The following is a 25,880-nucleotide window of genomic DNA, read 5'->3' as shown; positions in this document are numbered from 1 at the left end:
CGGAGAAAAAAGCTGTTTCGTGGCTTTGGGAAAAGGTATCAGTTTTACGAGAAAAAAATCCTATCTTCCCAGATTATGTTTACAGTTGTTGTTTTGTAAGGTGTTGAGTTCACTTTTTAATCGTGGATGCATTTTTGCAACTCTTGTTTAACAAGTTGTTCAGCGACTTGAGACAAAGGGAACTTAGACAGCCTGTAGAATAATTTTTTTCCACTGTAATTTTTATTTTTTCTTTATTTATTTTTAAGCAATCTCTTTGTAACACTGAATTTCTTCAACGTTTTTTGTAAATGTATCCGACAAATGCTGAAACTCTGAGGCATTTTTAAAAAAGAATTTCATTTTTAATGCCTTCAGCCACGGTAATTTGCGTCAAAAATTTTCCTTTTCGATCGGAAGAATTTAATCACAGCTTAAAAATCGTGTTTATTTTAAACAATTCAAAATTCCAAGTGAATTCGATTAAAGAAACGTTTTCCTTTTTTAAATACCCAAAAGAAAGCCTCTTCGGAGATATTTATTGTTTTCAAGAAACGGATGTGGTGTCATATCAAAATAAAAATTGCTACCATTTGGGGGAAGTATTTGTCGTAAGCTTCTTGCAGAAATGATCCGGTGAAAGAAAAGTACAGTTAACTTTTAAACAATAAAGTATTTTATTACTATGAAACAAGTGCACCAGTCTTTATGTGTCGTTAGTCTATGATCATAGCAAATCATTTTTCTACCAAATGACTTTGCAAATTTTAATAACTCATTCTAAAAATTACAATTTATGTTCTATTCTAACTCTGCTATAAAGAACGCAACTTATACCGAGCCACCAGATATAAAGAACGAAGCTTTTCGTTTCGTCCAGTTATAATGTATTTTCTCCCTACTTCTAGCATGCCTTCGTAGTGTAAAAGTAGCACAGAGGTCTAGGTTCCAGTCCCGTCGAGCACATTGCACATATTTCACGTCTTCTGCTTCAAAATAACCTAATGACATTGCAGTTGCGCCCGAACTAAAAAGTTGCAAATTGTAGTTCGTCACCGCCAGATTTGGGGATTGGGTTCCCTCTTCCCTAGTCGCCCTTTAAAAGGAGTGTTTTCTCTCTTACTTCAGCATGCCTTCATGGTGTAACGGTAGCACACTCGGCGCGTATTCCAGGATCCAGTTTCCAGTCCCGGCGATGGCAATGCACATTTTCCGTCAATAAAACCTAATGCCTCTACAGTTTAAACAAAAACGAAATGGTTCTACTAATCATAAAAACGTTTCCCTGATTTTTTATGCAGATATTTTTCTTTTACTTTGAGTGAACATCAGTGAATTCAGTTTAACGAATTAATCGGAAGGAATTCTTTCCCCCTCCTTTTATTATAAATAAGAAACAAGAGCTTTTTCATGCATGATGTTTATAATGAATATTTTTTGAAGTATAATATTTATAACATGTGTTATTTTCAATTATGAATTTTATTTTCCATGAATCCTAAAATAAAAATTTCTTTTTGATTTGATTCAAAAATTTTACTTAAAAATGCTTCCCTCTTATTTAATTGTCAATAAATGATACCCTGAATTTTTAGCTACATGTTAATAAAAACTACACTAGATATTCCTTTATCTCCTATGGACGTAAGACTGTTCTGCCACTATTATTCTGTCATAAGCTTGAATGTAATAAAAATTACACGTTTTCTTTTTCAGTCAGCTATTCGATGTCTTAAATTTTTTCTGTTAAAACTGCTACTTGAATCTACATTTCAGTTCGGTCAGTAAGTTAATGTTCATCTTCTGGATTTACGTAGAAATGTAGATACACGAATGCGTTTGAAATATTCTCTGAAAACCTCTGGAATCAAGTTTATCTAACAGATTCTACGATTCGATCTGATTGTTCCCTGCAAAAACTGCAGATTTTTTCTCTTTTTGATTTGATTATGGGGAAAGGGAGAGTTCTGTGGTTCTAGATGTACCGGCACTATTTCGTTTTCACCAAAAAGTAAATGAGTTTGAGTTGTTTTGAATCTAATTCCTTTAATGCCTTTTGTTACCATTTAGGTATGTTTCTAATAGATTGTTTTAACCTATTTTTTAATAACTTATTTTGTTTTAATTTATCTCTTGCTAGCTCTGACAGAGTTTTTCCCTATGTTACAATGGGTTCTGGTTACAATTAACTGAGCTTTCTTAGGTTCAAGGGCTTCGCAACAAATTTTTGCAGTTTCTGGTAAATTAGTCCAATATATATGTGTAACATTCTTATAATTTTACTTTTTAATTTTTAAACACCGTTCTGTTAAATTTTATTAAAATGGGAAATTTCTCTCTATTTAATTAAAGGAACAGAAACTTATTAATTAAAGTTATTTACGTTTCTAGAAATATTGCCATTTCCCAATGCTATTTTTCCAAAGTAAGATCATGACATTACTGCCATTTTGTTTCTTATAAATTTTATTAATTTTTTCAAGTAAGAAATGTTTTGGAAATTTAAATATAACCCAACAATATTTTCTATATTATAATTAAACACATTTGTGCCGCCCAACCGGGATAGTGATTAGCGACGCTGACTGCCGTACCAAAGAACCTGGTTTCGAATCCCGGAGAAGTCACGGATGTATGTAAATGTATAGTATCAGTGCGGCATTGGTGCACTCTAAATATGCGGTGAGGATAAAGTCCTCTGGAGAGGTTGCTGGTAGAAGAAGAGGGGTGGGAGACGCTGGACTCATCCCACCCGGGGTTGCTCTCCATCAAAATTGAGGTGCAGAAGTGAGAAAAGTCATAATGTCACCTGTATGGTGCTCAAGACACTTGCCAACGACAGGCGCAATCTTGCACTCTTTCTTACGACGAATTTCCTGGTCTTGTTCTGATGTCAGAAAAGCGAGATAAGTCGCAGTAACAACAACAAATGTATTTGAAAGAAATTTTATTTAAAAAGATCTCTTTATCAATATAATATTAATTTATAATATGCAATAATTATAAAACTGTAATATAATAATAACAGCAATTAATTAGTTAATACATTAACCGATAAACGTTCTCAAGGGCTCGATAGTAAAGAGTGGTAATATTTGCCCTTTTCGGATCCTAATGCATGTAGAAAATCACTAATGCTAAAATAAGAACACTAATATTCCCTCGATAACTATTTTATTAGATTTTTTAAGAAGTAACAGTAATGTTTTAGTTTGAGTTCCAAAGTTTCATATATCTTTACAGACGATCTCATTTCCCTTCTGTATCATTCATATAAATATCAATAACAGAATTTTTATAATACCGTTGGGATAATACAACGTACATAGAGCCATCGAATTTTAATGACGTAATCCTACTGCGAATATGGGCATGTGGAAGCCCAAATTTGAAATTTGGAATTTGTTTTATTATCGATTTCACATTTTGTAAAACTTAAACGAATTTTTGAGTCACAAACTCAATGATTTGAAAGCGAGCAATGGCAACAATCTACGCGGGGGGAGGGGAACCTTTTTATCTCCAGCGCGAGGAACTGTGTATCGGAAATTCTAGATAGGCTCATTTTAAAATTATTTTGCGACATTGCTATTGAACTGAAATTTATGGTTTAAGTGCAAAGAACTTGATATTTAATAAATAAAGGTAACACACAAAACGTTAAAAAAACGCACCTTTGGACGTAATTTAAAATCTGAAATCTTTCAGATTTTTATTTATATATTTATTTTTATTTTATTGCATTATTTAATAGATATTGCATTATTTTACAAAATTAGAGGGTTCCGTGAGTCATATTCTCTCGCTTCCTGTTTTTATGATGGAACCTTGCAATATACTAAACATTTTTCTATAACTGCATTGAAGCAGAACTAAATAAAATTGTCAGCAATGTCGAAGAGTGAAGATATAAATTTCTATTATTATTATTTGAGTCTTCACAAAAAATTTTTATCAAAATATTTCTTCAATTTTAAGACTCACATTTTTTCCTCATAAAAATGTCGTTAAAAAATGGGGACACCATAGAACATAAATAAATAACACCTTAGAATAGTATTTTTTTTTCAGTTACTAATTATTCGGGGTGATTAATTTTTCCAAATTACTATTTTAAATATATTTTTCTGTTAATAAATCGAAGTCGATTATTAAAAAATATTTACTAAATGTATTTTATTGTTTTATTTCTTTCATTTTCTGTACTTTAGGAATCTTTTTAATACGGAAATTAAATATTTCATCTCTACCGTATATGTTTATTAGTCCAAATTGCGTTAGCCAAGAAGGGTCATTAGTTCGAAAACGGGATTTTGCCATAAAACACTATAAAAGTCTGAATCACTTTTAAAATTTTTGCCGCCAAACATTACCGCCCTATATTATATTTAAAGAAATTAAGTAATAAAGAATCTGCATGAAAGTATGTATGTTTTTCGCTTGTGAAAAAAAAAACGGTACCTCGAGTCATCAAATTTTGAATAACGTAGCCCTCTACCCGAATATGAGCACCTGGCAGCTCAAATTTGGAGTTTTTATTATTTTTATTGGCTGTAAAACTTTAATGAATTTTTGATTAAAAAATCTGATGTGTGCACCACATGACTTCCTTGTACGAAATATTAAATTATACCAATTTTTTCTTGCATTTCATTTAAACGTATTGGATTGAATTAAATCTACTTCGTCGATAGCGCATGAACCCCAATAGAATAAATGCACTCTTTAAAATTCACTATATTTGTTTACGATAGCGACACTCTGGCACTATATTCACTTAACAGCGTTATATTTCGTTCATTTTTTAACTCAGAATGTACAAAATTTATATCATCATAAAAATTATCTAATCGTTGCCACATATTCTGTTCGAATACTATAATAAATCCAAAACGACGTATAAAAGAAATTATGCAAAGAACAGCAACAACTACAACAAAAAAGAAACAGTTTTTCACAGACGATTCAGTATTTCTCATTTAATTATTTCAGTTCTCACTTCGCGGCAAAGGAAAAATACATTAAAACTCAAGATATCTGTATTGAAAATTATGAAGTAAATCTTAAACACTTATTTCCTCGAATTAATTCCAGAATGGATTAAGCATGATTTAATTCGCAATAATAAAAGAAGGCGTTATCTTTGTTATTGCGATGTTTTTAGTCTCTCTAGATTGGCAACAAATCTACAATTCTGCTTTTCAAATGTTAACAAGCAATGGCCGCCATGGAAAAAATTATTAGGCTTAGCGGCACTTAAACAACTTTTAAATTGTTGATAATTCTAAAAACATTGCAGACAGATTTACTAAAGGCATGCAAACCTTAACCGGAAGATAAGAACAACATAATTCAATCATTTTTAAAGCAAAAAGTGCACAATTTACAAACATATAAGAATAAAGAAACTGAGATCACTGAGCCGAGTAACAGAGTGGATATACATATACATATGTTTATAAACTTTTGGTGCGGCCGATTGCAACCAAAATACGAGGTGCACATCTACATGTTATAGCAGTCCTATATACAAAATTTTAACGTTCTGAGGCTACTCGTTTTTGAGTTATGCGAGATACATACGCACGTACGTACGCACAGACACGACGAAAAAATCTCTTTAGAATTCATTTAAAATTAATTTTACAATTTTTTGGGGGAAAAGAGTCCTTTATCCTGTCCTTACGTACAGATGTCACGCAAAAACATCATTAAATTGCATTCGATAGCGGTGAAAATGGATATTTGCGTTGAAATATGATGCCTGAAACTTTACTTACAATACTTCCTTTTTACTTCGTAGAAGGAAGTAAAAATTCAACGATTTCAAAGCGAGCAATGGCAACACAGTAGGGAATAAAACATTTTTATCTCCAGCTCGCAAGACTGTCTATCGCAATGTTATAGATACAATGCAATTTATGAAAACATTTTAACGAAAATAGCTTGGTAATTTTAACATATGCGAATTCAATGTTATCGTTCTAAATAAAAATGATAAATATGGTTATATGTTTAATATCATCGGTCTGTAAATGAAATTGTGTAATTCTTCACAGGAAGTTTTGCATTGAATGAAAAAAGTATCCCTATTTTGATTAACAAAACTTTATATCTAAAAAACAGTTCGCAGGCTTTTCCTGAATTAGAACATTTCTCGTTAAGAACACATTTCTCTTGTAATTAGACAGAATATTTTGATAAACACTCAAGTGCCCTTAGCTAATAGAATAGAATACCAAAAGTTTGAAAATTCTTTTTATGCAATTTTCAGTCTGATTTCGTTCTTCCTGACATTATATTAAAAGTATATATAACATATAGTTTATGTTATATTTTATATATAACATAAAATATATGTTATATAACATAAAATTAAACATATAACATAATAATATGTTAAAATATAACATAAAATTTAAATCACGACATCATACGTATTAACCTGAATTGTCAAAAGCTTTTATTTCCTGGTTTCGCAACAAAGAAATTATTTTCGAATTGTTTGTTGCATGGAAAGAATGAACTGATTTCATTCACTTTGAAATGTTTTTATGTATTTGCTTTTCAGGGGTACCTAGAACTTATAAATTTTGCTTTGGCTGCAGCCAGTTCATCTGGCGGGCTAGTTCATGTTATTTTTTCCGATATTCATTTTAATACTATGGTCTGAAGATGAATTTGCAATACCTCGATTAATGCCAATATGAGACTTCCGGCATCGCATTAGATAAAATTTTATAATAAAATATGCATAACATAATATTAACTTTCATATGCGCATGTAAATCAAACAATTCTCATGATTCATTTTAATGCAATTTTTGTTTTATTTCTATAGACTGGAGCCGAATTTGCAACATGACGAACCATGATTGTACTTTATCTTCCGCAATCACATTGAACAAGTTTTAATGCGTATGTTCTATATAATCTGATTAAACTTATATGTAAAAAGGGGTACAGTGAATAAGATAAAAATTCAGGTCAAAGTCAGCGGAACTCCATCCATTAGGAGAACATTATCTCACATTTAAAAGTCGGGAAGAAATATATTGCATTAGATTGTATCAATACACAAACATCCTAACCATATTTGTGAATGCTTATCATTGTGTTATTACCATTAACCTCGGACGTGTTGCTTGAAATGAAATGTTTTGCCATTCGCTTCACCAAACGTCGAGACTTCTAATTCTGCAAAAAGAAGTCATTTGAATGTCCGACCTTCTCTTCTTTCAGACGTAATCGTGCACTTCACGTTGTTCTTTCGAACACATTTCTGCTCTTACCACATTCGAAATCCAGAAAGCACAAGCACTTTGGAGTAGTTAAGAGAGATGTGTGAAGAATCGCTAATCTTCTTGACCTTGTAATCAATTAAATTCTCATATGTATGGAACTCGCGTTCGCGATAAGCTCTCATTAAGGATTTGGCCTTGGTTTATATATGGGCGACTTTCCGAGGAATTTTTTTACGGTGCGTTTTTGAGCTCATATTTTATGCGATTATGCGATTTTGATTCTCTTCGCTTGTTTATTCCTTTTTTTCTTATTATTCTTTCATTACTTTTGTCTGGGATTTGGGGGGGGGGACAGGATTAAAACGTGATTTGACGACAATACCTATCTTGATAAATTATACAGTTGTCTTAGAAGCTACATAACCAAATTTAAATAAGATATATAATATGTATTATGGAATATAAGATATATGATATGTATTATGGAATATAAGATATATAATATGTATTATGGAATATAAGATATATAATATGTATTATGGAATATATGATCGTGTATTAATAGCAGGTTAAAGTCGGACATTTATATCTGGCATCAGTTAAAAATTGTTGATTCATTTCAAGAGACAAACTAGTAAGAGTCTGTCTTCTTCTTCTCCAAAATTGTCCTAAGCAAGCGTTTAGTTCTTTTGCTTAAGTGCAATGGAGATAAAGCGCCCTCTATTGAGAAAAATAGAAAGAGACGTAAATAAATAAGGTAAGGTATAGTACTAGGACTACATAGCAAGGCATTCAATTAAAATTAAATAAGTTTATTTTAAGATGTTAACCTTTTTTAAATTATAGTTTATTTCGTCCCGTCTGATTGCGGATACAAGAATTCAGCCATCTAGAAGCCCCCAATAAAGAAAGATCAATAAAAAAAAGCAAATATTTTTTTTAAATTTCTTCTTTTTGGTAAAAAGATTCGTTTCCATCAATGTTCTTTGTGGTCCACTAGCTCTAATTACATCATTTCGTCTGGTAATTTGCATTTTTGAAGACTATATAATATTCTACAAGAGCAGATTTATTGAAACCATCCTTCACAAACACAAACCTAACGAAAGTTAAACATACCTGAGGCTATGGATAGCATTGTGTCTGGCTTAGGTTAAACTAAAATCAGAAACAATTGCAAATTACTTCATCAAAAGGCGAGATGTATTTCAGACCTAAAATCTAGCAAAATTGTTGATGGCGAAAATGATGACAAAACTCCTGCTGTAGGTAAAGAAGACTATTCCAGGAACAGGTATTACCTTCGAATTGTTTTGCCAAACTAATGATCTCCAGATGAACAATCAATTAGTGTGAATAAGGAGGGAGAAAATTAAATCTCATCTTTTTTGGGGGGAGAGATGTGTGTGCTGGCATACTCAGAAATCTTTGTTTCTCATGGATACCAGTGAAAAAAATTTTTGTAGAATTTAATTAGGTTATTGTTTTGATTAAGGCAAAAAAAAAAAAAAAAGAAGAAGAAGAAGAAAAGCCAAGAAAACACATCAGATTGCAAATGAAAATTTTTTCTTTAAAAAGAAAAATGTTGCTACGTCCGTACAATTGAAATTTAAGTACGATCATTCTCATTTTCATGTTAAATGCTTTAAAATTTGAATGTATATGATTAACATACCACACATACACATAAACACATAAATATATATTGAAATTTCTTTAAATATGAACAGTATTTTAAACAAATGGAAAATGGAACTGTAAATTTAAAAAATAAATAAATTTTATAACAACTGAAGTATAAAAGTAATATGAAAACTCTACAGTTAAAATACGCTTGACATACTTTAATCTAAAATTTCGACTATACTAATTTACACAGACATATATTTTTGTCCCATATCGTTATTCTTTATTAAATATAAATACATATGTACATAATATGGAATAATGACACGGGACAAAATTTATTAAATATCATGTTCACTTAAACCATATAAAATTCAATTCAACAGCAATATCACAAAGCATAAAAACAGCATATCATTAGAATTTATTTCCAATGCACAATCTCGCGCGCTAGAGATGTTTATAATGAAACACCACAAAATACCATTTTGAAACTAATAGCCCTTCTGAGCTGCCGCCTCTTTGGGCTAATAAACGGCTTGAAGAGTTTTCCTCTGAGATATTAATTGGCTAAACGTACCATAAATAGCGCTTTTAGTAAATACTATTAAAATTAGATCATTACAGAGGTTTTGGGCCAATTACCTTTCGAGCTATAAGAGTTGAAATAAATTAGAATAATAGAAAATACGAAATTGAGAAAGAGTTTTTAAAATTTAAATGTCCTTTAAAGACAGACAAATGCTCAAAAAGCATTTTTAGCATGCACTTTGTTACAATGTTGACATAAATCTTGCTTTGCGTAAAATTAAAAAAAAAAATGAATTTTTTAAAGAAATTTAATAAAAAATTCGCTAAAAAATATTAACAAAGAGAAATAAAGGAATAAGTTAAGCCCACGAAAGAGAGAACGGTAATTCATATGTTTAATATTCAGAAATCGTTTGCCTTAACTACTCTTTTTACCAGGTAAATATTTAAGCTCTCTCCGACCACTTAATACTCCGGGAATCGCTTATTTTCGAACCGGAAGTACTTTGTTCAAAACATCTCTTTCAAAATGATTTCGTTGAATTCATAGACTACGCTTAAATGTTTTTGACAATAAGTCATTGATCTGAATGAAGTATTTTGTCTAAGAAGAAAAATCTGTTTCCATTCTTCGTTATGAATGATTTTGTTTTTTCCTTTCAAGAAGTGATTAAAGATATGATTGAAAGAAGATTGCGCAGTTCAAAACAAATCCGTAGAGCTGTGAATTTTGTGTTTAGGATTGATTCTAAGCAAAATTAGAACCATAAGTAATATCACTTTTTCACAGTAAATATCACTTTTGAACTCTAATTCTGAGAAGATTAATATAAAATGCTAATAATTAATATGGATTAAATTATTAAAACTATCCCTTGTATAATCTTCCCATTCTTTGACAATTAATCTCCCCTCCCACCTTTCACATTTTTCTTTAATGCATTACGTTGTCGCAGTGTTAATTAAGCATGCACCCTTAAAATCTGCTCAGCAATTTGTTGCCATCTTATTAGATATCATAGCTATCTAAAGCAAGAAACTTGTATGCGTAATTTCTTTGCTCCTGATGAAGGTCCCTCTTCATCAGGAGCAAAGAAATCTGCAAGATTGACTAAATCTGTGCCAAACATAAGTTTGTTGCTATGTTAGCTTTATGTTTCACTTGGCATGTTTCTCTTCTGTTTAGATATCATAGTTATTTTAAATTATAAAAATCTGTATATAGAATTTCCGCTCAAAACCCATTTGTTTAAGGGATATTTTTCTCTAAATGAATTATTTTTATGGATGTAATTTAATTTAATATACTTTTCTATTAAATAAATAAACTTTACTAAACTAACAATTGGATTTTATGTCACTATTATAGCCTAGCCAATGCAGTTTTCGTATCAGCTTTCTGATTCATACGTAATTTATATCCGAAATTCTCGCAAAATATTTTGCATTTTTTAATTTTTAAAGCATGGACATACATCAAATTGGTTTTTACAGTTTTTTATTACATTAACTTTAGAAAATTAGTTCCTGCAAATATGAAAATACCAATCTTTGTTCTATCTATTTCGATAATTATTCCATCTAATCTAGAAAAAATACAAACGAAAATGAAAATCAAATAATAATTATTGCATATTTGGCAGTTTAAAAAAGACGGCAATTAATCGATGCTTATTTAAACCAAAACATTACGGAATTGCATTAATTAGATTATGGCAAAGCACATTAAGACTGTCTATTTATGGTGATGGATGCCTTCGTAGAGTGCTTTCTAAAGTTCGTATTTACTTTACTCATGCGAAAAATTACAAAACACACATACAGTTCAGCTGTTCGCCAGCATTTGAGCACGGGTCAGACTACCAATGTTCAATGGTCTCATCCGCTCGGATGCTGATCGACTACAAAATATATTATGTAAGTAGTTGATTGGGCTGCCTTCAGGTTTTAATAAATTAGAACCATAAAGGATTCAGATCATTTCATGAGATAAATTAAATGTTAAATTATTATGGCCGTAGGAATGTTTGAATCAAAATAAAAAATGACACATACATTAAAATATCGAATTCCGATTTTTTTTTTTTTTTTTTTTTTGTTATGATTAGATTTCACTTCAACAAAAGAAAGCAAAAGTTTTGGAAACCTTAAGAAATGTAATACCAATTGTAATAGCAATATATTTTATTACTGTAATAGCAATATATCTTATTACTGTAATAGCCACATATTTTTATTATTCCATTTTGAACAACCGGTGATAAATCTTCCCGAAAAGTCCTCCTGAGATACGATACAGCCAATAAGAATATAGTACAAGTTCACTCAACGTGTATTATTTTCTTATAGGAAGGAGGAGGGGGAAGAGAAATAAAAAGCAGTGTTTTTTATTTAATTTCTTTGCTCCTGATGAAGGTCCCTCTTCATCAGAATGTGGATGTAATGGATTTAAACATATATCACCAATAAAACATATTTCACGCCCTATTAGTCGGTCGCTTTGAACTCTACCGACACTTTTTAGGCGCCGAATAAAATGACACATTTCATGGTAGTTTTCTTTTGCCAAATTACCGAAAACTTCTTTTTTTACGCAGCCAAAACGGCCTGTAAATGCTGTTTTGCCTCCTGGGCGACAGAATCGGAAATTTCGTTTAAAATTAAGAAAAAGTAAAAATAAAATCCAGCGAGAAATAACCGTCATGAGACCTATAATAGCAAAATTTTTCATTCCCCATGTTTACCCGTGCATAATACTCAACACTGCATCATTTTATTTACTTATTTTTCCTTCTCTTTTAATAACAAAATACGATTTTCCCTTTTTAAAAATTTTTCTCACTTTTTAACTCAACGCCAAAAGGCAAGAAAAATGCTTAAAATTCTGTTATTTGGATACTGATCAGTGATGCGCGTCTCGAGTAATCGACATACGATCTCTTATGGCATCCCAGTTAATTTTCAAGCTCCTTTGCCCCTACCAGCCACCCCCACAAAACGTGAATGATTGCCCAGAGTTCATCTTCACAGTCGTAATTTGAATCTAAGCTTTCCAATTTTCTCCTTCAATATCTTCTTTTTTTTTTCTTTTTCATTTCTTTTCTTCATTTATTATTTCGGCTGCTGTACCTGCTTACTTTTTATATCAAGCACTCAAAAGAAGGTTGGATTTTCCTTCTATTTTTTTTTTTTTTTTTTTTCCAGTATTTGACGAGGTTCGTTCATTCTTCAGAAGAGGAAACTAAGCATTGTTATCTTTTCTATTTCCGATTCATGAGAAAACCCTTATTGATAAGAGATCCTTCTCTTTTTTTTATCATTATCATCACATCGTCCTTACTCTCTTATTGATTGAAGCCAATTTCAGGAGAATTTTATTATCATTACTATTATTTCCCATGTTTAAAATTCCTAAGAATATGAACTTTCCGCATCTACTTCTAAGCCGCCCATCATATTATTGCTTATTTTCCAAGAATTTATTACACAAATCATAGGTTACTGCCATTTTACTTTTAATATTCCGAAGGTATTCTTTTACGCAGTCATTGCAACTTGCTATGGTTATCATTACTGACAATATTTCTCAGTCTGGTATGGTTGATAATTACAGCTCTATACTTGCCGAATTTTAAAGTTCCTTTATTGCACCACGATTCCCAAAATTACAGTTAATATTAATGATGCTAATAAGTTTTCATAATCTTGTTATAATAAGAAATAAACACGATCTACTCATTCTCCATGACTAGTTGTTTTTTTTGTACAGAATTTGTATTACACTTGTGTTCTGTTATAATGAACATCAAGGGATTGGAAGTTCGATTTGCTATATCCGATCCGTATATGAACAATTGATTGCATAACAAAAACGTATAGGCATTAAATGATGAACAAAGAAAGAAAAAAAAAAAAAGAAAAAACAGAGAAAAGAAAAAAAAAAAATCTGAAAGGTTTCAGATTTCACATTACGTCCAAAAGGGTTTTTTTTTTTAACGTTTTGTGTGTTACCTTTATTTACTAAATATCATGTTCTTTGCACTTAAACCATAAAATTCACTTCAATAGCAATGCCGCAAAATAATTTTCAAATGAGCCTAGCTTTAGAATTTCCGATACACAGTTCCGCGCGCTAGAGATAAAACGGTTCCCCCCCCGTAACGTGTTGCCATGGCGCCCTTTGAAATCGTTTGTTACTTAAAAATTAATGAAATCGTTTGTTTGTTACTTTGAGTTTGTTACTTAAAAATTGGTTAAAGTTTTCCAAAATATGAAATCGATAATAAAACAAATTCCAAATTTCAAATTTGGTCTTCCAGATGCCCATAGTTGTAGGAGAATTACGTCATTCAAAATTCGATGGCTCTATGTACCGTTGTTTTATCACAATGCGGGAAATATACATACATTTATGCAGATTTTTCATTATTTAATTTCTTCAACTATAATGCAGGACTCTAACATTTAGTGGCAACGGTTTGAAAAGTGATTCGCCGTTTATAGTGATTGAACGCAAAATCGCAAAATGAAAACAATAGTCCTTCAGGGACAAAGTTCCTTTGGACTAATAACATTGTCACATTTAGCAAAAGAAGCGAATAATGTATTCAATTAAAAAAATATTAAAACTTAATTGCAATTATTATCACGTGCTGTTATTAAATTTGTTGTTCGTTCTTTCCAGTATCTCTTAACCCTTTGATTACTAACGGGGCATATATGTCCGACTAAAAGTTTAAAAATTACTGCTGGGTCGAAGATTGCTAAGAATTTCCTGAATGTTGGGGATCATCTTGAAATAGTTGGAAAATCAAGACGCCGCTATACTCGTTGCACATAATGACATAGAGAAAAGAGTAAATATGAGTTGCCCAATACCTAACGTAGGGTTATGCAAAGAATGCTTTTTATTCTGTTCCATACGATGTAGATCTATTTCACAGAATAATTTACAGAATAATAGGTGTGCTTATGGTAAATCTATCGCTATGTGTGGCACATATGTATCCCACCATTAACTACGGCTGGGGCATGTGTCTCCCGGCCTTTGGCTCGAAAACCGTTTGTCAAAAAATATCCCAAATGTTAAATTTACTTTATTTATGACATATTTTGTTCACTTGGATAGAATACTGGGTAACTTTTATAATTCGTAGGCAAAGGGTAAAGTGTCTGCAAATTCATTGGCATTTGTCTAGAAAAGAGCAAATTACGGCCTTTGAATGGCAAACCATTTTAGGCATGCTTTTTCAACATCCATATGTTTTACTTTGCAAACATTTTCCTCGTATCCAAAGTTTTCTCATGAGCATAAATGGTAAGAGTTTCGATTTTTTCGTATGTTTCCAGCTATAGATCTGGATGAACTGTATGTCTGGCAGATATAAATTTGGCTGCGTAAGGTTTATATTTCTCGAATAATGTTCACCTTATTTTCAATGCAGAAGCTTTACATTTAAATTTCCAAAAGCGGAAGAATTTTGAAGTAGAAACAGAGTGCAGAGAGTTTGATCAAAGGATATTTGAGAGATTTGCTCTTCTGGAAAATACGAAAAGGAAGATCGATTACGTGATCCCCTACATGTCTTCTGCAATGTTCAGAGAGAATAAATCGTTCATCCCACGATATGTACGATTACAACAAAAAGTTCAATAAGTGTAAAGAATAGCTTATGTCTTGTGAAACACCTGAAGAACGCAAAACCCTTAATCGGAGGATAGAACTTAAAAAAGACAAGGCATTTGTACTCCCCCTCCCCCCAAAAAAAGATACTGATTAGGATCAAAACCTTTCATTTCCAAAAAGAAGAATAAACTGTGGATGTGAAACCGCAAGCTGACAAGATTCACTGCCAGAGTTCTGTCTGGGGCCAGTCAAAGTAGAGACTCGATTCATATTTTCAATGGTCACGTACACCGTATGGTGTCCTAAGATATGTTTATTGCACCTTTGTTTTCCTGGAGTTGGGTGTCGCACCTGTCTTGCATAGTCTATGCTTAAAACACAGAGAAAAGTTCTAGGAGAATATAAAATAACAATAAAAGTGTTTTCTTTTACGGATGGGAAGTAGAAAGTAGATCCTAACATCTTAAACGTAGATGATTTTAAAGTTTAGCAATTTTTTTCGATAAAGCTGCAGAGATACCAGGTAATTTTTTGAAGCAAAAGAGATGAAAAATTAGCAACGCCTTCTCCGGGAATCGAACCACGGACCTCTGGAATACCGGCCCAGTGTGCAAAACCACTACAATGCGAAGGCACTCTAGGAAGGTGGGAGAAATACCTTACAAAGCTTTTATAAATTCTGAGAGAAGTATGGAAATTAAAAAAAAAAAAAAAAGTTTTAATCAAAGATATCCGTAAGGCTCGTTATATCCGATTTTCGTATCTTGAAGGTTCGTTAGAACAGTATAAATAACATTAAGTTCATAAGAAACTTGACGAAACCGAAAGGTTCGTTATAAGCCAGGCTCGTTAATGCAGAGATCGACAGTATTAAAATGGCATTCCTCCAAAAAATGTTTTCGTATATCCTTTGATAAGTATTAAAGCTTTCCCACTTAAAAATGCGCTTATGTCATATACTTAACTTCAAAACAATCGCTTATTACATATCCTATACTTAAGCATTGAAAAAAATTAAACTTCCCTTTTTTATTTCCCTCTATCAAAGGAATTTATGCGTTTACTTTTCAACAAATTTCGGTGAGTACTGCATATTTCTCAGCGAGCAGGATATGACTTTCAGATAACAAATTCGAAGAAAAATGAGTAAATGAACTTATCTCACCTCTACATATCTGATTATTCGAAAAGCAGATAACTCAAAGCGCCATTTTTATGGTTCCCACAATTAAGCAGAACAATAAAATACCGAATACGGAGGAATTAATTTTTACTTATTGCTCTCTTACCTCGAAATCGCCAACCAATGAACTGAATAAACACAAGATTTAATATCCTTCTTTTATACTGGAACAATACCGACTCATCCTTTCTTTTCTTAATTCTGTTGTTGTTAGGTGAAAAGATCCTGAGAAAGAGAGGGAGAGAGAGGAAAAAGAAAAAAGTGGTTGTTATTGAAAACGCTTTAAATATGGTTAATGAATCATTACACATACTTAAGCTTTAGGTTGGAAAATTCACTGAACTCCAGCAGTAAGTCCCGACTTAAGTCCATTGTGTCTGCGATTGTAAATCACACAGAAAACATTAAGAGAAAATCCTAATTAATGCAGATGCTTTTTGCCGGCTTATCACGCCAAAGTTCTCAAAAACTACGCAAGCACGAACGTTTAAGTATTGTTTCACGTTAGCTTTTGGGGTGAATTTTCATTCTAGTTTGATTCATAGCTTTAGGCTTTTGAGGGCAATTAGGCAGAATGAAGAAATTCAGAAGAGTTGATGAATTAATACGCAAGATTTGTAAGGCTATAATTTACATTAACCAGTTATTTACAATATCGGTCTTTGCTATAACTTCTTCTTTCTATTTCCTTCGCCAGAATGAGTTACCTAGTACTAATTCTGAGGTTTTTCGATTTGTAAGGCAGAGCATGTTTCTGGCCTGCGCGTGCACGTTACGTTTTGTTCCTGCCAGCTCTGATTGTGGTAATTTTCAGTTTTGTGTTATTCTCGGCTGATAAATTGTTTTTGAAGCTCCGGTTAGAACGACTAAGACTTTGGAGTGTATTTAAACTGCATAATCTTTGACTATTATTTCACGTTTTAACTTAAATTAACTGCTAATTTAATTGCATCACCAGGAGGTGTGGTTCATTTTGTTAGCCCAAGAAAGTGCGTTAATGCTCTAAAGTGTGCTTAAATAAAAAAATCTGATGCGGACACCATATGACTTCCTTGAATGGAATATTAAATTATACCCATTTTTTGCTGCATTTCATTTAAAATTATGTCTTCGAATTTCATTAGAGCTAGATTTCTCATTCAATTAGTTCAGTTCTCACTTCGGGGCAAGGTAAAAATACATAATACCTCAAAATAGCTTCATAAATATTGAAAGATATGGAAAAATATAAAATACAAATACAGTTAAAACAATTTTAAAAATAATTTTTACAGTTAAAATTAGAGCTTCTACGCAAAACTGAAAGTTTACTTTTGGTTCGGCAAAAAGGCACCGAAGGTGCAGAAACTGACTTAATTCACTATTCTGCTAAGTTTCAAATGTAAACAATAATGGCTGCTATGATAAAATAAATTAAGCTTAAACAACTTTTAAATTGTTGATAATTCTACAACTATTGCATGCAGATTAACTAAAGGCATAGAAAACTTAACCGGAAGATAAGAACAACATAATTCAACCATTTTTAAAGCAAAAAATGCACAACTTACAAACATATAAGAGTAAAGAAACTGAGATAGATCACTGAGCCGGTTAACAGAGTGGATATATATATAAAAATATTTATATACGTTTGGTGCGGCTGATTGGAACCAAAATACGAGGTACACATCTACATGTTATAGCAGTCCTATATACAAAATTTCAACGTTCTGAGGCTAATCGTTTTTGAGTTATGCGAGATACATACACCACAAAAAATTCTCTTCAGAATTCATTTTAAAGCAATTTTATAATTTTTTTGGAGGAAAAGAGTCTTTTATTCTGTCCTTATGTATAGATGTCACGCAGAAACATCGTTAAATTTCTTTCGAATAGTCGTCAAAATGGGTGTTTTCTTTGAAGTATGATACCCGGAATTTTTCGTGCTTACAATACTTCCTTTACTTCGTACAAGGAAGTAATAAACATACCGTTTAAACTTTTCCAAGTCTTTGCAGTTAAATTCAAACGTAGCGATAATTGGCTTCCCGTCTTACCGATGGCTTAAGTTCGAATCCCGGAGAAGGTATGAATGTTTGTATGTGTATAGCGTCTGTGCGACAAGGGGACACTGAAAGTACACGGTGAGTTAAAAGTCCTCTGGAGTGGTTGGAGGTAGGGGTAAAGGAGTGAGAGATCCTCAAACAGCTACGCGGAAGAACTGTGGGGTGTTGTTTCTCAAAAATTGGCAGGTTGATTTACAATTAGCGAGGTACTGGCTTTGCTTCAACCTCTTCCTGATATCCATGGCTTCGAAAAATCTAAATAACCTCTACAGTGACTTCCGAACTCAAATTAAGTGAACGGTAAATCCTCAGCATTTGGATTTGGTCAACTGGGTCTCGTCTTCCCTCCTATTGCTCTTTTAAGCAGATGAGCGAAAGTAAAAAACTATCACATCCGCCTTTGTGATGGAGCTTTTGATGTAACTATTTAGCACATCCAGTTACCAACTGGAAGATCCGTGGTTCGAATCCAGGCAGCATGATTGATTTTTCATATTTCCTGCTCCGAAATAAACTTAACGGTCTTGCAGATTTATGCACTGGTTCCCCGATTATCTATGGTAATTAATGCACGGCTAATCGATAAAGACAAATAATCAGAAAATAATCGCATAAAATTGTAATTAATTCCCAGATGCCACAAAATATATCTTCTGAGATTTTAAATGAATGATATTTTTTATGCTATTTAAAATAATATTTGATTAAAATGATGCTTAAAATTTACTCAAGCTTATGAGGCATTTTACGTCTTCTGATGTCTTCATGGTGTAACGGTAGCACGCTCGGCGCGTATTCTAGAAGTGCAGGGTGACCACCGCACATTTTTCACCTCTCCTGCTTCAAACTAACCTAATATTTCTACACTGACCCCCGAACTAAAAGGTGGTGGACAATAATTCGCCCCAACCAGAATTTGCGCCTTTTAAAAAGAATTTGTTTACTCCCTTCTTTCCGCATGCCTTCGTAGTGTAATTGAAAGCCCACTTGGCACTTATTCGAGAGGCCCAAGTTCGACTCCCGGCGAAAGCACAGCACAGTTTTCACGCCTCTTGTTTCAAAAAATTCTAATTAATCTACAGTGGGCCTGAACAAAAAGATGGTGGATGATAATTCATCACCACCAGGATTTGGCGATTGGGTCAACTAGTCCCCAGACACCCTTTAAAAAGGGGAGTGTATAAGGTATTTTTTATACTCGGCGCGTATTACAGAGGTCCAAGGTTTGAGCCCCAGGGAGGGCACTGCACAGTTTTCTCTTCTCCAGTAACAAGAAAACCTAATCACTCTACGAGCTAACAATTTTTATTTTGAGCTTAGTTCTTCCCTCTTTCTAAGAGCTATTCTGCTAGACAGAGTAACAAACACAACGGAAAACTATTACGTCATTAATTTTGAATTCAGTTTATGTACACATGTAGTGCAATTATGTGCCTATTTTTTGCCCACTCTGGCACCCCCTTACTAATTTAGCTGCATTCTCTTCTTCACTATTTTCTCTTGAATTACTTTAATCACTGAAGCCAAAGAATATTTTCGACAGATAAAATACTACAGCCTTTGCCGCTCTTGTCGTTTTTCTCCCACATATTTTTTGTTTCCTCCATTTGTATTTGCAAATCTCTTTAAATGTAAAAATAGTTTCTGTGAGACTCATGTTGCTACCTCATATGCAGAGAATTCTTATTACGCGACAACGAAGATAAGTTTTTCTAGCATGATTCAGCGTCAGACTTTGAACTTCACATCATAAATTAGTAGAGAGATTCATAGATTAGAAATCATGAATTTGTTTCAGAATGTCGCAAATGTTGACGAGTCATCGTTTCCATATTTTAAATTGAACGTCAATATTATTATTATTGTTATTTAAAAGACGGGAATTGTACCTTCGCTGGAATTTTAGCCATTGGTCTTTCAGTTGCTAGATTGACGTGTTAACCATTTACACCAATGGTGAATGAGCCCTTATTAACGTTCGAAGAAGCTATCAATCTAAGAAGAATAGTTTAACTTTAATAAAGCTTCCTGGGAAAAGACATAACGATCAAGCGCTCATGCCTTGTTCGCGATTTTTCTCTGGGTCCTACATGACTTTTCCAATCGTGTTCTACATGAGCTGAATTTACTTAGATGTTTTTTTAAAAAGACGGCTTCATCTTTAAATCATCCTTTCGAGCCACCATATTAAATGGGGGAAGCGGTCGAAATGATGCAAATCATCTGGCTCGGGTGTCTGTGTAGATTTTGGTAATTTTATTTTTTAGAGATCTAATTGTTACACGAGGAGATGCTTTTCGAATTTCAAAATTCGTACGTATTCGAAAGTTATCTCTTGCTGCCAAAATACATGAGAAGAAAGCGACAAAAACGTTGCACACTAATAAAAAAAAGGGGGGAACAGTTAAAAAAAAAAACTTCCTCAAGTTTCTTTGGGATAGAAGTAGGGTGTCGTGTCTTCTGACCGATTACCAAAGGCTGAAGATGATCGTTGGACATTAATTACCGCGGCGAGGGGAAGCTGCTTGCTTACCTAAACACAGAGCACGCTGTTCTCGGTTCCATTGGGGGGCAGACGCTGCGCGAACGATGGGAGGACGAAAAGGACTTTCTAATTAATGCCTTTGCCCGGCCAAGGAATTCGATGTAGCGTGATGGAAAGGCCCTCTCCGCAGCCATTAAGCTGGGCCACATCGCGTGTATCGGGCCGTCGCAGTGACAGGGCCAGTGTAAACAGGCCTAATGACAAGGTAGTCTCTCTGTGGCCTGGGGGTAACCAATTAAAAAGGAACTATTCGCTGCTCTTGCGCGTTTCGAATAATCCTTTTTAATAATGTCAACAGTTAGCACGAAACGGCAGACGATTTTTTTTCCCCTTCCTTTCTTTCTTTTTGCTGTGAGAGGCTGCTTTCTTTGGAGCTTTGGAACTGATAACGATCACTTCTTTTTCGGTGCCATTTTAGAGACAGATATGTCTGGATGTCCCCGACTTGCAGGCAGTACGATTTGCTGGAGTATTAGAGAATTTTGATTAATAAGTTTATGGTTGGCTCTTAGTTTCTGTTGCAATTTTTTCCGTTCAAGGTCGCTGGAAGGAGTTCTTTATTTCACAAGCGGTTTTGTTCTGACACATAAGATACGATAATTCGTGTTTACTCCAACAGCATTAGAAGTGCAATATTTTATTTTTCATATTCCCCCCCCCCTCTGGCACTACAGTTATTGCTTTTAGGAAATTTTTAGATTCTTAAGCTTTCTTCTGGAATGGAAGCTCAACTTGTTTTCTAAATTTTCTTTGGAATTCAAAAGAATTCGAGTAGCCATTTTCGCCCAAAATGGCATGTACATTTTATCATCATGTCGTCGCTAAAAGCTTAATCACGTTTTTGTTGTCCCTACGTCTTAATGAATATATAATTCTGAGTGCAAATGAAATGTTTGGTTCAGTGATACTTTCTTGTTCTAAAGTAATGCTTCCTAAATCTTTTAGCAAAAGGACTAAATGGTTTTTAAAATGCTTTTTTTTTTTTTTTTTTTAATTTCATTTTTCTAGATGTAAAAATTTCTGTGAAAGAAGTGTAAAAATGAGAGGAAGGGCTATAATAAATAAATATGCATAAATTATAACTACAAATAGAATCGTTTTTCAAATTTTTATATAATTTATTGCATAAACCCTAAAAGAATTGAAAATTTTTTGCAACAGATGAAAGGCAGAATTCTAATTACTTAATACGGAGTCATAATTTAGTCTAGGAGCTGTTTCGGTTTGAACAGACATTTTTCTCACTCTGAGTGGCAACGCAAAAATCAGTAGAAATGCGTTAATTTACAGAACAGTAAGTGGCAAATAGTGGGAACTTTAAAACTTGCTTCCGATTTGTTTGATGCAGCTCCAATGCTACTGATGAAATGTTAAATAGGTTCTAGATTAGATTAATTTATTCGGTATTCTAATTAATTACCTTTTAAACTAGAGTGAATGTTGATTTAGATAGAAATACCGCTGAACTACTGATGTAGAAATTTAGTTGCTCCATTTAGATTGATTTTAGAACTTTGTTAGATACGCCGCGTCATTTATCTATTGAACAGGAGTTATTGTTGCTAAAGTACACCAAATAATAAATTCCAAAACTTCATAAATTTAATATTGCAAAACAAATGCCATACATCTAACACATTTATTAATTTCTTAAATAGTTTTAAGTTTTCATTAGTTTATCTGATTATGGTAAAAAACGCTTGAGCTATATACCTAAATGATGGGATAACTTCATGGAGGAGTATTTTAGGGGAATTGGCTCTTTTTCACGTTAAACACACGGGAAAACTACGAATACGCCTATACAGCCAGTCCGTTTGCCAGAAATCGAACATAGGTTGAACTACCAGTGCTCAGCGGTTTTATCGCAACGATCAGTGTCGGACCAGAAAACTTTAAGACATGGCAATATGAACAAATTTTAGCGATTTTAATAACCACAAAATGAATGAATGAAATATTAGTAATAAATTAATGTGAAGTTATTAAAAACATTGAACTGTTAATATAAATTAATATAATATATAAATTATTATTATTTCTTAATCATGTTCTACTAAATTTTCAAAATTTGCTTACCAACACAAGCATTACATTTATACTTAGTTTCCATATATTAATTTATTCTGTATATTGCTCTTGCAGGTAATTTGAGTCCTTTGTACCTGAATACGAGGTTGACCGATACGCTTCCGCAGCCGAGAATAGTTCACGATTTTTCTCCGTATGGTTTAAGGCCGTACGACTTCGCAAGACAGCTCCTGACGTCACAGACAGCGGTGAACAAAATATTAGGTAACTGAAAACTTTTTTCTCTTAGTTTTCATTATTAAACTTATTTTTCATTTTATTTTAAATGTAAGAAATCATTACATAGATTGATTCAGATAAATAGACATTTTTTTAGAGACATTCATTCCAAGTGAATTATTTTTGGCGCAAAGCATAAAAATTGCTCAAAATTTATGGTCTCAAATTGCTCCGGAAATTTCTCACCAAATTTTTCAAAGTTTGGTACTCGGGCTTGATTTGAGTCGTAGAATAAAAAAAAAATAAATTAATTAATTAAAAAAAAAGAAAGTATAGCATATCAATTTAGGAATAATCTGATTTTGTATCAAAGCACATATGTTAGAACAAAACTATTATAAATCGAATATAGAGAATGTCCTAAGCTGCACTTTTGAGACTCGAAAATGCGAATTGAATTTCATCAATCGGCCAAGTAGAACGGAGTGTATAAAACTGAACTTTTTTTCCTTAAATTTTACACATTTTTGCAGCTAGTGAAGGCAGTCATCGAAATAGCGCTTAATTATAACACTCAAAGACGCGCATATACACGCATGCGGGAGTTGATTGTTATGGCGTGTATACTCGAACAAAAACGGCAGTTTTACCTCATGTTGAGCCTTCAAAATACGGATAATCCAAACCCTTATAGTTTGCGAAACACATAATGAAATTTAAAAAAGTAAAAGTATAAAAAGATGAAATGCGTTCTTATTTTAAACAACTTTAAATGAAAAATATATTGAATTATTATGATATTTGGACAAAATGTACGGTTATAATTTGAAAGGTTGGTTAAAAATCGTGCATTTTGGGAACGACAATTCTCAAAATACGACTGTTAAGTCGTTTAGCTTATTAATGTTACATAATGTATGGTAACTTAATGGAAAAATTAGAAAATTTAAGTTATAGAGCATAGGTATTTCTAAGAATCAAATCTTTTACAATTATAATCGTCAGATCGCTACATGGGGACAAGATATAATCGATTTTCTTTCCCCAGCAATGAACGAGCTATCTTCTCGTAACCATCTCTCATAAAACACATCTTAAATATACGCCAAACCACACAGAAGCCACCAGCGCAACGCCCATGCTCCGTGGACTGGCATAATATGAATATAAATCCGAGACAAAAGGGTGGGCGAAAAGCGAGTTCAGATTGGAGTCCGCCCTTCTCTAAGAACGGGTTGTTTGTTTTTCAGGGCTCCTGGTATTACTCACTTGGCAATAAATGATCTTTGACTTATTTAATCCTCGACAGATGCTTATTACCATAAAGGTGCAAACATAGGAGTTCGGAAGAAATTCAATCCTTTCGTGCACGGCGATAAGTTGGCGACATACTTGGCAAGTTTTGAATGAAGTCGTCGCCATTGAGAAAAACAGTTTTCTTGCAATTTTGTCATAAAAAAAAATTGACTTAAAATTTTATTTTTAACTTGTTTTCAGTTGCGATAATTCATTAATAAAATTATAATTTTGTGTCTTATGCATTATTAAAATGTTTGCTGGAGAATTCTCATATAAGTAAAACTCTTTAATTCAGGCTTTTATTTTTTACATGTAATAGGAACCGGTGTTAACTAAAGCACATCAAAGTTATCAGCCTAAAGGAAAGGAAGCATTTACGAGCAATGATCTAAGGGAAATATTTCATATTTACGATATCAAATTTTGAAAGAAGCTCTGCTAAATATTGTATTGTCTTGGAAAATGTGCATATGCGCCAATTTTTCAAGAAAGCCGATAAGGAAAAATTAAGGTAAAAATTATTCCGAACAGATATGTTCGAAAACTTCTCGATCTTGATCGTATAGTTGTCACCCCCTACCCGCGGGTTCATTATCGCCCTTTACAGCGGAGGGAAAAAATTCCTTTGAAGTTCCAAAATGTACGCCAAGTGATAAATAAGGAAAGAAGCTTTTTGAAGTTTTAAAATGTACGTCAAGTGATAAATAATGAAAGAAGCTTTCTGAAGTTTTAAAATGCACGTCAAATGATAAATGAGGGAAAAAGAGTTCTTTGAAGTTCTAAAATGTACACCAAGTAATAAATAAGGAAAGTCCTTTGATGTTTTAAAACGTGCCACATGTGATAAATAACGGGAAAATGTCCTTTGACGTTTCAAAATGTACACCAAGTGATAAATAAGGAAAGACATCCTCCGAAGTTTTAAAATGTACGTCAAGTGATAAATTAGGAAAAAAGTCCATTGAAGTTTCAAAATGTACACGAAGTGATACGTAATGAAATAAAATAATGAAAATAAAAGAAAAAGTAAAAATTCTGGTGCGTTAATTTCCCATTATTGTATTAACGATATAGTAGAAGAAGCGATATAGGGTACATTATATTTTATTATTTCTTAATAGTGATACTGTTTAAATGTGCCACATTTATCAGTTGAACTTCGTCGAATTTATACAGGTTACGTAGATATCCTATTCTATACATTGTTCGCTATTTACTGCGGTGTGTCTTGTATCGAATTAAGTACTACTGAATTCACATTACAGAAAATGATGATATTTCAGACAGAATGAATTTTATTACTATTTCTGAAGAAATTCCTGCGCATTAACAATCGGCTTTCCAAATGAGCCTTGGTTGTAAAGCTTTATTGGAAAGTAACTGCGACCAGCTATCCATTTCGAAGTTAATGATTATGTAAGAGTTCCATTAGAATAGAGTAGACTTAAATATTTACAGCAGTGTCTAATGTTTTATTTTAAGAAAACTATTTTCTGATTAACCTTTGAGGAGCTCGAATATAAAAATTGGAAGGGAGTAAAAATATTTG

The 25,880-nt window shown here is 32.8% G+C and overlaps 1 protein-coding gene across 4 annotated transcripts in view; it reads left to right on the top strand.

Annotated features, from left to right (window-relative positions):
* LOC118181677 (paired box protein Pax-6-like) overlaps nucleotides 1-25,880 on the top strand; it is a 279,053-nt gene that overhangs the window by 161,502 nt on the left and 91,671 nt on the right. For all 4 annotated transcript variants that reach the window (XM_035350862.2, XM_035350861.2, XM_035350859.2 and 1 more), the window contains one exon: nucleotides 22,928-23,077. In XM_035350862.2, the coding sequence (XP_035206753.1) occupies nucleotides 22,928-23,077 (150 nt within the window). The remainder of the gene's footprint in view (nucleotides 1-22,927; nucleotides 23,078-25,880) is intronic.

Source organism: Stegodyphus dumicola, chromosome 2, assembly GCF_044657685.1.
Source record: "Stegodyphus dumicola isolate Sdum_Otavi_A_Nest chromosome 2, ASM4465768v1".
Taxonomy (NCBI): Eukaryota; Metazoa; Arthropoda; class Arachnida; order Araneae; family Eresidae; genus Stegodyphus; species Stegodyphus dumicola.
The sequence above is the reverse complement of the archived record's forward strand: the minus strand, read 5'-3'. Positions and strand labels throughout refer to the sequence as shown.